The following is a 13,717-nucleotide window of genomic DNA, read 5'->3' on the forward strand; positions in this document are numbered from 1 at the left end:
CTAATCTCTTTTTCAAGAAAAATGTTTTGAACACCACTGTATGTATTGAAATGTATCGAACTCTGACGTGGAAAATACGCGTTTTTGCATTCGCTATGTAGTACCTGTGATGATCCTCACAGGCCGCCGTAGTTCCTGACCGAGGTGAGAATGGCCGGCTGGATGTGGCTCCGGTGCCTTTTCGGGCCCAATCTGCAGCGGATCCACCGCTCCCCGGACCAGACACGAGCTGACGGCAGGACGCCCCGCAGGGTACGACTCTTCCTTCCCTTTCAAACAAAGCCTTAGCATTAAAACACTGCCAATATCAGTCTCGCATGAATGTGCGGAAGTGCATTATCGTTATTGGCCGAGTCCTAAATCCTAGTGAGCTGGCTATCTAGACAGCATTTTGGGCATCATATGCGAGTTGATTTGATACAAACGTTTGTATTATGCGCCAGTGATGTCCTAAACAGCTAGAACCCTAAATAGACAGCTCACTCGGTTTTGAGACACATCCATTGACAGAGCTGTTTGCTAACTGAACTGAGCTTAGCTCTAATGGTCGACTGTCAGGTCAGTCAACCGTCTGTCAAGAGGCGCACAACCATAACAAAACTATTACCGCACCCATGGGTTGATTGATTGCGTTTTATTGTGTTTCTGTTTAGTTTATCAGACATTTGCCATTGTCGTGACATCGTACTTAGACAGTTGCATTAATAATTGATTAATATTGTGCTCACCATCTCTTTTTCTTAACCACTCCTTGACAGAGTTTAAGTTAGTACTGTATGAAAACAATAAAGTCTACCTATTCAACATGACCCTGACTTTTAAAAATACGTTAGTAACTTCGTGTTGTTACTACTGTACAGGTCATTAATAGGCTCTCCTTCAAAAAAAAAAAAAAAAAATTAAGAAGCTTTCTCAATCTTTCTATTATTTTTCACAACTATGGTGGCTAAAACTAGTATAGATTGACTGATATCGTTTTTTGCAACTGATAATGTTTATTTAATGTTATTATGTCCATAATTGTTGATATACACGTGTATTTTTAATTATTATTATTATTTTTTATTACATTTTAACTATACACATGTACATATACATATCCATGTAACAGAGAAAACAACAACAAAAATAAAAACAACAGCAAAAAAGCTTCTCAGTATTTACATTGATATTCAATACCACCTCTTTACTTAGTCTTCTATTAACACCTTTCCAACTCCACCACGTTTTAAGAAGTCTAAAAGGTGGGGAACTCCATCAAAAACTGTTTATTTGTCCTTTAAAATATAAGTTATCTTTTCCATTGACATATTAGTTTCCATTTCTTTAAGCCAACATCCTATACTTGGTGAATTATTATTATTATTATTATATTAACTTACTGTTTTATTTCTGTTTTGTGGCACAATAAATAATAGCCTACATCATTAGACTACAACAATAAAACCAATATTCATAATGAATATTTTATAATAATAATAATAATTGTTGTTGTTTTGAAATATAAATGGTTTAAGTTTGTATAAGAATGACTGTAAGCTTAAAATACTTTCTCACTTCAGAATGAATAGCTTTTACATGAAAAAAGAATTAAAGCAAAGAATAAGCTATTTATAGGAAACATTATTTCCTCATGAAGGGTAGAAAATGAAAATATCAGTATATTATGAGTCAATCTCTTAATACCAAGTGACCACAGGTTTGTTGTTGTAAAATATCTGTGTTGTTTTATGTGCAGAACATTATGGTCTGTCACCACAGCAAACTTTTGTAAAGATACTCATAACTGACATGTCTTGATCTTCTGCAGGGGTGGAATTATCAGCCCAGGGGTTTGGAGAGGCACACAGACAGCATCCTCAGTTGGGTATGTGATCACAGTGATGTTTCACGTTTTAACTGCAGTTTGTGTAGTGACCAAGCAATGACACTGAATATTAAGCTTCTTTGCAATTTATCCCTGTCAAAAGCAAAAAAGAAAAAAGAAAGAAAAAAAGTTTTGTATCATGTGTTGTCCTTCAGGCCTCAGTGCTGTGGTCTCTGTCGTACTACAGTTCTCCACTGCTCCTCTGCTATCTCTACAGGAAAGGTAAAACACAAATACAGCATCATAGAACAGCAAACATATGGTTACACTTTATTTTGATGGTCCCCGTTAGATATTCTGTTTACTATGCATAACGTTACACCTATATGTCAACTAACTCTCATTAGAGTATTGGGTGAGTATTAGTAGACTTTTAGGGGTAGGATTAGGATTAGTAGTATAAGTTGATATGTACTTGCAATATTACTTATAGTAAGCAGTCAGTCTACTAATACTCTAATGAGAGCTAGTTGACATGTAGGTGCAAAGTTACTTGTAGTCAACAGAATGTCTAAAGGGGACCATCAAAATAAAGTGTTACCAACTTATTTATTTGTGTGCTAAAATTAAATATACAGTGCCTTGCAAAAGTATTCATACCCACTGAACTTTTCCACATTTTGTCACGTCACAACCACAAACAAAAATGTATTTTATTGGGATTTTATGTGCTAGACCAACACAAAGTGGCACATAATTGTGAAGTGGAAGGACAATGGTAAATGGTGTCCAAAATTTTTTACAAATAAATGTCTGAAAAGTGTGGCATGCATTTGTATTCAGTCAATACTTTGTAGAACCACCTTTCGCTGCAATTACAGCTGCAAGTCTTTTGGGGTATGTCTCTACCAGCTTTGCACATCTAGAGAGTGAAATTTTTGCCCATTCTTCTTTGCAAAATAGCTCAAGCTCAGTCAGATTGGATGGAGGGTGTCTGTCTCGCCACGGATTCTCAATTGAATTTAGGTCTGGACTTTGACTGGGCCGTTCTAACATGAATATGTTTGATCTAAACCATTCCATTGTAGCTCTGGCTGTATGTTTAGGGTCGTTGTCCTGCTGGAAGGGGAACCTCCGCCCCAGTCTCAAGTCTTTCGCAGACTCTAACAGGTTTTTATCTAAGATTGCCCTGTATTTGGCTCCATCCATCTTCCCATCAACTCTGACCAAGCTTCCCTGTCGCTGCTGAAGAAAAGCATCCCCACAACATGATGCTGCCACCACCATGTTTCACAGTGGGGATGGTGTGTTCAGGGTGATGTGCATTGTTAGGTTTCCGCCACACATAGTGTTTTGAATTCAGGCCAAAAGATTCAATTTTGGTCTCATCTGACCAGAACACCTTCTTCCACATGTTTGCTGTGTCCCCCACATGGCTTGTCGCAAACTGCAAACGGGACTTCTTGTGGCTTTATTTCAACAATGGCTTTCTTCTTGCCACTCTTCCATAAAGGCCAGATTTGTGGAGTGCACGACTAATAGTTGTCCTGTGGACAGATTCTCCCACCTGAGCTATGGATCTCTGCAGCTCCTCCAGAGTTAACATGGGCCTCTTGGCTGCTTCTCTGATTAATGCTTTCCTTGCCCGGCATGTCAGTTAAGGTGGACGGCCATGTCTTGGAAGGTTTGCAGCTATACTCTTTACATTTTCGGATGATGGATTGTACAGTGCTCCGTGAGATGTTCAAGGCTTGGGATATTGATTTATAACCTAAACTGTGTGTTCTTTGGTCTTCATGATGCTGTTTGTTCACTAATGTTCTCTAACAAACCTCTGAGGGCTTCACAGAACAGCTGTATTTATCCTGAGATTAAATTACACACAGGTGGACTCTATTTACTAATTAGGTGACTTCTGAAGGCAATTGATTCCACTGGATTTTAGTTAGGGGTATCAGAGTAAAGGGGGCTGAATACAAATGCACGCCACACTTTTCAGATATTTATTTGTAAAAAAATTTGGACACCATTTATCACTTTCCTTCCACTTCACAATTATGTGCCATTTTGTGTTGGTCTAGCACATAATATCCCTATAAAATACATTTTTGTTTGTGGTTATAACGTGTCAAAATGTGGAAAAGTTCAGTGGGTATGAATACTTTTGCAAGGCACTGTAATATAATATTATTAAATATAAATGTAATATTATCCAATATACCCAGTTATAAAAAGTTTTTATTCACTCACCAATATTTTTGTCTTCTCAAAGCTTTTCTCGGTTCTTGTTTCCCTTTTGTTAATATAAAAATAAATTCTACATGCAGATCTTACATGAGCAGGTGCTGATTGGTTCAGTCTTAATGTTATGTTCAGTCAGTGTAATCATATCAAATGAGTCACGGCTAATGCTCTGACAGCAGTGCTGAATGTATTTTTAGCCTGGTTCGTTCATAAGAGGTTTCAGTGATGTTCTTCTGCTAAGCAGACGTGAGGAGTACTGATGTTCAGGTTGTGAATGAGCTATGCTGTAGTTTATAAAATGAACGAGCTCTTTTATGAATCAGTAGCTGTATTTTACATCACGACTAAGCCAAGGTATGATCTTGTTTAGTTTGAATATTCAGATAGCTGAATCAAAGATGTTATGCTGCATTTATAGTATTAACTACTGAATAAGTTGTACAAAATTTATTTTAATGTAGAATCCAGTATGATTGATGTTGTTATTGTGGTTGTACTATAGTTCAATATCATTTTGATATTCTGCCTTTAAAAGAGTGTATTGTGGTTAGAGAACGTGTTGTTGTTTTGTTGTGTTTGGTAGTCTTTTGTAAAAGAGAGTCTGTGTCTTACAAAGATGTAGTTAATGGCATTTTGTAATAATTGTGTAATTAAATAACAAGGAAGTGCTACTAATTGTATATGATATATTTGAGATACATTGGTGGTACATTGTAATTTTATAAATGACAGATTATATCTGCAGATTAGAGTAATGTGTTATTGACCACAAATAAAAAAAATCAACAATTTCTGCTGTCTCCTGTGAGCTGTAGTTCAGCGTTTTATAAATTAATACTTTCATTCAGCAAAGGCTCATTAAATTGATCAAAAGTGACAGTGATGACATTTATAATGTTACATAAGATTTCTATTTCAAATAAATGCTCTTTTAAATTTTTTATTCAGCAAAGAAACCTGTATTTGACAGCACAACATTTAAACATAGAATCCTCTGTCCCATGAAACACATTTTGCTGGACTGTAATACTTCTACCACTTTGAGGAACTTGTTTTATTCTGTTGATACCAAGTAAATCCAAATTTAGTCTTAAAGGGTTAGTTCACCCAAAAATGTTTGTCATTAATTACTCACCCTCATGTCGTCCCAAACCCGTAAGACCTTTGTTCATCTTCGGAACACAAATTAAGATATTTTTGATGAAATTCGAGAGGTTTCTGAACCACACATAGGCAGCAATGTCATTGCACCTTTTAACGTCCAGAAAGACATTGTTAAAATAGTCCATGTGACTACAGTGCTTCAATCTTAATGTTATGAAGCGTCGAGAATACTTCTTGTGCGCAAAAATAACAACTTTATTTAACAATTTGAACTGTTGTCATACGCAGTTGACGCAGTGAACGCAGTGCAGCGCTTCCATGTTTACGTCAGAACGCCGGCTCATTATTGGCTGACGCTGAGCAGCATGACGCATGCGCGCCGTTCTGACGTAAGTACGAGGAAGCACTGCACTGCATTCACTACATCAACTGCGTATGATAACAGTTCAAATTGTTAAAGTCGTTATTTTTGTTTTGTTATTAATACATTAAGGTTGAACCACTGTAGTCACGTTGACTATTTTAACAATGTCTTTAATACCTTTCTGGACCTCAAAAGGTGCAATGACGTTGTGTATGTGTGGATCAGATTCATCAAAAATATCTTAATTTGTGTTCTGAAGATGAATGAAGGTCTTACGGGTTTGGGATGGCATGAATGTGAGTACTTAATGACAGAAATGTTTTTTTTTTTTTTTTGGGTAACCCTTTAAGGTTTTTAGAAAAAAATGAATCCTAAACATATATATATATTTTTTTTTTCATTAAACACTGCTGAATTCAACAGAACAACATTTAAAACATCACATCTGACCATCCTTGCTGTGCCATGAATAGTATTGTTTTCTAAATTGTGTCAGAATGAACAATTGTAATACCAAGCATTAATATTGTGGTGAGGTATTGTGGGCTGAGATCATTAATAATGATATCTCTTCTAGGGTACATCTGCAGCAGTAAACTGGTTCCTTTCAGTCAATATGTTGGCACAGCGCTGGTCTGTCTGCTGGGAGTGGCCTGTCTGAGAGGTAATATTTTATCTTGTGTATTAGTAATGTTTGTCTGTTTATTTACTTCATGTATGTTCACACTGTTGTAAAACAACATTTAATACATGGATAAGTTTAACATGATTTGTGTTTGTGTTTTTACCGCTGTGCTGTTGTTAGGGTGGGGGCGCTGGAGAAACCCAGAGTACCTTCAGTTCATCTCCATACTGGAGGAGACCAGGAAGAACCACACGCCTAGCAACAAGGTGACACAGTAGCAATGCCATAGGAACATTCCCATGGAGCTTTGCTTTAATGAGCCCATTAAATTGATGTTGATTATGTCCCCTACAGAAAAAACTGGCGTGCTTTGACTTTGACTTCAAACACTGGCCTGTAGATTTCAGCTGGAAAGAAGTTAGTAGTCCGTAAGTAAAGCCTGTCTCTCTCTTTCTTTCATGAAAAAAGAGGAATATCATCCACAACCGCAGCTCAGTGTTTACAGCAGTTCATCTTAGCATAGAGAAATGTATATTTATAACTTACTTATAATTACAGACTCAAACTCATGTCTTCAAGCAATGCCTCATCCCTTAAAAATGATCACGCAGCACTTGTTATTCAGCAGACCTTAAAAATGGCACAATACCTCTTATGGATCTAAAACCTAAAATAAATTCCTATTTTAATAACAAATGGCAAACAGAGTGGGATCTATACACAGTGCAAACTTCATGAAATCGGTCCCAATGTTGGGAGAAGAGAGTTTTTAAAGCTTTTATGTATAATGCATTATAAAAACATTTTTAATGCATTAATTATGACTTTTGATGCACCTTAAAATGCGTTGTATGCTCTCATGAATAATTGTAACCACAGTTATAATACATTTCATTACAATTACATTAATACATTTTTAATGCATAAAAACACATGACAAATAACCAATTTCAGACGTAACAAGGAATCTGCAAATATTATAATGCAGTTTAACTTTGGTTACAGTTTTTTATGAAAATATATAATACATTATAGCATACATTATGAATACCTTTATAATGCATTATACATAAAGGCTTTAAGTAAAGTGTTCCTGAGGGTTTTATCATTTTTTTTTAATCCATGGGACCAGATTGTTTATACCCATTGCCAAATAGGCCGTTCCAGTATGACACACAAGGAGAAGATCCACCAATATGATCTTTTTGTAAAAATCCTTTATCCCAAAAGTAAGTTTTATTAGATTGTGCTGGGTTTAACCCTGCGAGAAACCTTTTTTATTGCGTTAACACTTTGGAATACATTTTTAACAAGTTATACCAAATATAGAGTTTTTAAGCAAAAACAGATTTTAAAAACCTGATATCATTTACCATATTTTTTTCTTGCCATGAAAATAAGCCAGCATGGCATTAAAAAACAAACAAACAACCCAATTTTAGAGGATTTTGCTTTAATTGGGTGTCATTGGCTAACTGTGAGATCAGTGAATGCTTCTAATGTTTCTGCACTTCCTCTGTCTGCAGGAAGTTGTCTAAAGGTGGTGTGTCCCTGCTACGGCCAGAGCCGAAACACAGAGGAGCAGCGGACGGTGTGCTGAGTTCAGTTCGCACACTGCCATGCCACATCTTAAGGTAACAAGCGTGTGATAACACATTTACACACTTGCAGGGATACAGTACCTCGTTATTAGGGTTGTTCAAATACAAAGATTTAGCTGAGAGGTCTGGTAATTGCTGACCTCTATTACATATTCATCAGCAGTCATGCCACATGTTAGAGTCTCATTTATGTTTGTTTTGTGTAGTTATCTGATAGCTCACTCTTTCGGTCGGAGGATGCTGTACCCGGGGTCAGTGGGTCTACTGCAGAAGGCCATGAGGCCCATGTTACAGCAGGGACAGGCCAGACTCGTAGAAGAGGTAACGCCAAAAGACAATTACAAAACCACTGCTACAACACAGTTCATTTAAAAGCCATCTCAGGAAAACGTCTCACATTTTAAATTTTGTAACTCCTAGGGTCATGAAAAACCTAAAATAGTTTCTAAATTTGCGTATTGCTATTTTTTTTATAAAAAATGCTATAAAAAAAGAAGAAAAAAGTTAACATTGAAAAAAGTTAACAACAAAAGTTGATTTGTTGATTAAATTTGTGGGAACCCTATATAAAGGTCATAACCCCATCTCTGCTTTGTTGTGTTCAGTATGATGGTCAGCGGAACAAACTGGTGGCTTGTGATGGGAATGAGATTGACACCATGTTTGTGGATCGGAGGAGAGATGGAGGACCAGCTGGAAAAACTCTGGTAAGAATCTGAATAGTGCAACTAAAGTAAATGTGCTACTACGAGAGAGTAGAAGAAATCATAATAGAGAAGCTTCCGAGAAAAAAGTAGTATAATTAAATACGTTACATAATTACCTCCAGCCACTTTCCAATGCTGATATAATGAATATCACAGGTGATCTGCTGTGAGGGAAACGCAGGATTCTACGAGGTCGGCTGCATGAATACGCCACTGGAAGGTAAATGTGTTCACCTCAGTGTGTCTGTTTTGTATTTTCAACATTCATGCACTAGATGGATGTGAAACTGTTTTCTCTGTTGTGCTTCCAGGTGGATACTCAGTGTTGGGCTGGAATCACCCAGGGTTTGGCGGCAGTACAGTAAGTGAACATCACGCCATCTGTTCCTCACACTGACCTTGTCATAACAGCACACAGCTAATGTTGCGTACACTGAAAACACAAGATAGTATTTGTATGTTTTTATCTAAAATACAAAATGGATGAAAACTTCAGTGTACTTTTTTTTCTCTTCTGCTTTTTCAGGGAGTTCCATTTCCTCAAAACGAAGCCAACGCGATGGACGTCGTCATTCAGTTTGCCGTGCACAAACTGGGCTTCCAGTTGAGTGACATCATTGTGTACGCCTGGTCAATAGGGGGCTTCACAGGTAAACAATCGCAGATCAGACAAAATTATTCATTTGTTTTACTGTAATTCTTAATGTCTTGCTCTATTTTAGCCAGTTGGGCTGTGATGTCATACCCAGAGATCCGAGCACTGGTTCTAGATGCCTCATTTGATGATCTTTTACCCCTTGCGCTGAAGGTCATGCCAGAGAGCTGGAGTGAGTGTTGTACTCTCTTCATTTCTACTTAACTTTTGAAAGAGTTGACCCAAACAATTCACTGATGAATGTGTTTGTTTCCATTTCCGTAGGACCCTTGGTCACCCATACAGTGAGGCAGTACATGAACCTGAACAATGCTGAACAGCTTTGCAAGTTAGTCATCTTTGTTTTTTTATTATTAAAGTCAGCATGACACGGAAGTTGTGATGTATATTAGAGTGAAACAGCTTCTTGAATGAGAAAAAATGTAGGACGGGACTTGATTTTGTTCACCGGGAGTTGATTGGGTTGTTGGATGGTTGCGCCATTAAACACCTTTTTAAAGTTTACAGCTTGAGCTCCATCGAAATAATTTGGCTCTCATTTCAGGTACCAGGGTCCAGTGTTATTGATCAGAAGAACTAAAGATGAAATCATCACTACCACGTGAGTTATCCAGGACACAAATAAACACATTCATGCCTGTGGAGACAAACGTGAATTGCTCCTGATCTTGATGTGGCTGTATTGTGTTTTAATACAGGGGTCCAGAAGACATCATGTCCAACAGAGGGAATGACCTGTTACTCAAACTACTCCAGTACAGGTCAGACACCATTCACACAAACAGCTTAATCTGATTCTGCTCCTTCAGTTGCTTTCATCTCTGTCTCTCTGTCCCTCAGGTATCCTAAGGTCATGACAGATGATGCTATCAGAGCCGTCAGGCAGTGGCTCGCAGCAGGGACACAGATTGAAGGAGGTGTGTTTTTATAGTTAGAAATTCATTTTCATTCATATTATTATTATTTTTTTTATTATTGGCATAATGGCATAGGTTAATATTGGAAGATAATAATATTACATATTTTATTTATTTTTTATTAATGGTAATATAGATTTTTTCTTTTGGTCTATAAGAAGTTGATAATACTGATTTTATTTAAATTGTTTATTAATTTTTTTTTTTTTTTTTCTAAGATCAAATTTATTTCTCCTTTTCTGTGCTCTGTGAAATAAATGCCTGAACTATAGCATGTAAAACCCTGGTTTATGGTTTTATAGCTTACAACAGGTTTTCAAGCTGGTTTCCAAGGAGTGGAACACTTTAGAGAAAAAGTGTAGAAATTAATCATTTGAGTTAAAATGTACAAAATGATTACATTATGTTTCATTTTTCTTTGTAAAGACTGGTCAGAAATTATGGTAATAATCACAATTATTTTATTCAGTTGACAGTTCATTTGTTTTTCGTCATGTTTACATTTAACGGTAACAGTTAAAGGGTTAGTTCACCCAAAAATGAAATTTCTGTCATTAATTACTCACCATCATGTCATTCCACACCCGTAAGACACAAATTAAGATATTTTTGAACACATGAACTGTTTTAAATATGTCTTTAGTACCTTTCTAAGCGTTTGAAAGTGTAACTTGCTGTCTATGGAGGCCTCACTGGATATTTTATGAAAAATATCTTCATTTGTGTTCTGAAGATGAACAGAGGTTTTACGGGTGTGGAACGACATGATGGTGAGTAATTAATGACAGAATTTTCATTTTTGGGTGAACTAACCCTTTAATGGTGGATAGAAAACAGATAGTGTCTATTTAAAGGGATAGTTCACCCGAAAATGAAAATTCTGTCATCATTTACTCACCCTCAAGTTGTCCCAAACCTGTATGAATTTCTTTCTTCTGCTGAACACAAAAGAAGATATTTTGAAGAATGTCGGAAACCAAACAGTTGATGGATCCCATTGACTTCCATAGTAATTTTTTTCCCCATACTATGTAAATCAATAGTGTCTATAAACTGTTTGGTTCATAATATTCTTCAAAATATCTTCTTTTGTGTTCAAAAGAAAGAAATTCATACAGGTTTGGAACAATTTGAGGGTGAGTAAATGATGACAGAGTTTTAATTTTTGTGTGAACTATATCCCTTTAATAGAAACCAAATATTTTCCAGATAATATTTTCCATGTACTTATATGTATATATTTTTTATATTGTACAGTATAAATTTGGTCTTTATATATCAAGGGAAGGGAGTTCCTTGCAAGTGAATAATTGTTTGGGGGTCAGTGGCATCAGAAGGTTTGAAAACTCCCGGATTAGAATGCTGATCTTAACACCGGGTATGAAACCTAATATGTAAAGAATTGTCGGTATGAGACTGAATTTCTAGATGGGTTTATTCCATAATATCTGGGGGAGGTTTTCCACGTTTCCTCTGTTTGTTTTGGCTTTAAGCAGAATGTCACTTTTTCCCTGTTCCTCAGAGTCTGTGTACACCGGCTATGAGGTGGATGATGATTGGTGCTTGTCTGTGCTGCAGTCCTATCAGACAGACAGAGAGACACTGTTCCCCTGGAGCGTTGGTACGTGCTTCATACACAGTAGCCATGCTCACTTCCACAGCTTTAAATGGGTTGGTGTGGTACAAATGGGGACGTTCAGCAGTGATTTCTTTTACTATGGCTACAGTTTCTGCTTAAAACAATACAGACATTTGACTGTCGGCAATCTGATCCTCTATTTTAGGTGAAGACATGACGCTCGAGGGCAGAAGACAGCTTGCTCTATTCTTGGTATGTTACAAAAATATCAGAGTTTACACCTTGTTATACTGTAGTGTAGTATATTGTAGTTACCCACATTCTTGCATATCAGAGTGCAATAAGCTCTTATATGCTTTGTATCATACTTCATTATCACAGTTCAAACCATAATTCCCATCTTTATATATAGTATTTAAGCTATTAAGGGCTTTTGAGTAAGTATTTGTTATCATTAACCGGTCATTTCTCTCTCTCTCTCTCTCTCTCTCTCAGGCACGGAAGTATATGCGAAATTTTGATACTACACACTGCACTCCACTCCCCATTTCTGAGTTCAGGCCTCCCTGGAGACTCTAGAGAGCCAATGAGAAAGACAGGAAGAGAGCACTGGAGGTCAGAGGTCAAAGGGAATCACATACCGGTACATTTGAGTCAGTTCTGTGGGACGGCAGGAAGGCGTTTAGAATTAGTCCTTCATCTAAATGTGACAGGGTTACTCGTGGTTTTTTTTTTTTCTTTGTTTTTTTTCGCATGATTTGATAGAGGCGTTTTAAATTATTGGTTGTGCCATGCCTCCATCGCAGTGGAAATGAAATGTGCCGACGCTCAGGTTTGTCGTCACCGTCTGGACGTTTGTTTCTTTTGAGAGACTCTCATTGATGGGACTCAAAGATCTCTTGCCTCTTTCTCAGTCTGTTTTTATTTTTATCCTCTATTTTGTGGAGCACTGTAATTATGAACAAATCGTATCGTTAAATAATGTTCTGAATGTTATATTGTATATGAATATTAAATAAAAACAGGGGATACTCTTTTTTTTGTGGTTGGCATTCTCCAAGTCATTAACATTAACAATAACAAGTCATTATTTGTGTTTCACATAAAATAAAAGTTTGTTATTGTACTTGAAATGGTATTGTTGTATGTTTCTTGAAAATGTAAACAAGCATGAGATAATACATAGTTTGAGATTTTATATTCAAATATAAATTATACATTTTTATTGCATATATATATATATATATATATAATATACACACACACACATTAGTGTGTTTTGAATTTATATGAAAAATATATTAACACTTTCACACACAGAGGTCACTACAGTGGACAGCAAATAATAAGCTATTTTCTTGCTTATGCATCGGTTTTGATGGCATAGTTGTACATCAACCACTTCAGTGGACTCGAGCGTCATCTTATACACTGCCACAAAGTCACTAAGGAGTCATATTGTTAAATTTTCCAAATACTCATTTTAGATTGGGAGAAACTGGACATCATGAATTACTAGCTATATTTCAGCTACAATTCATACTACTATTGTTCTTAAAAATACTTCATCTGCAGTAACATTTTTGGCTGTAAATAAATTTATTTGATTGTAATGTGCAGTTACATCAAAAAAGTAATCCGATTACATAATGCATGTTACTTGTAATGCGTTAATTGGCTCATTACATTAAAAAAGTAATCTGATCATGTAATGTGTTACTGCTCATTTCAGATGAGATTTGAAAACTCCTGATCATTAGTTTTTCCAGTCTGAAAATCTCAATAGATCAATGTAGATTTCAGTCTGAGGTTTTCTCAGAGACAGGGGAGCTAAATTTGTCCATTTTGAACATAATCAGAATTATCAGCTAATAAGGGTAAATAAACACTCTGGTAGACATGAGCATTGTCTACAGTCTGAGTTGGTTTTCCACAGAGTTGTACCTTTACCGCTTGTAGAGATCTTTGATGGAATCACGTCCTCCTCATGTTCTGATGTCAAAGACATGCAAAGTTCAACTTGTTTGAAGTTCTTTGTTTGATGGTCAAACAGGAACAAACGCAATTGCGCAATTTTTTTTATTTTTATATCATTTTATTCATTGGTTTGTTAA

At 36.3% G+C, this 13,717-nt stretch overlaps 1 protein-coding gene across 1 annotated transcript; it reads left to right on the forward strand.

The window, feature by feature from the left end:
- Window positions 1-46: 46 nt before the first annotated feature.
- Window positions 47-12,641, forward strand: abhd16a (abhydrolase domain containing 16A, phospholipase). The gene is made up of 20 exons (XM_051865024.1): window positions 47-252; window positions 1,811-1,867; window positions 2,023-2,089; window positions 6,097-6,183; window positions 6,325-6,410; window positions 6,499-6,572; window positions 7,671-7,778; window positions 7,952-8,066; window positions 8,351-8,452; window positions 8,609-8,672; window positions 8,764-8,813; window positions 8,979-9,102; window positions 9,175-9,279; window positions 9,372-9,435; window positions 9,652-9,708; window positions 9,806-9,868; window positions 9,948-10,024; window positions 11,547-11,645; window positions 11,809-11,855; window positions 12,099-12,641. Exons 1-20 carry the CDS (start codon window positions 151-153, stop codon window positions 12,180-12,182), a joined length of 1,632 nt encoding a protein of 543 aa, XP_051720984.1. The 5' UTR covers window positions 47-150; the 3' UTR covers window positions 12,183-12,641.
- The last annotated feature ends 1,076 nt before the right edge of the window (window positions 12,642-13,717 follow it).

The sequence above is a fragment of the Ctenopharyngodon idella genome, chromosome 16 (genome assembly GCF_019924925.1).
Source record: "Ctenopharyngodon idella isolate HZGC_01 chromosome 16, HZGC01, whole genome shotgun sequence".
Taxonomy (NCBI): Eukaryota; Metazoa; Chordata; class Actinopteri; order Cypriniformes; family Xenocyprididae; genus Ctenopharyngodon; species Ctenopharyngodon idella.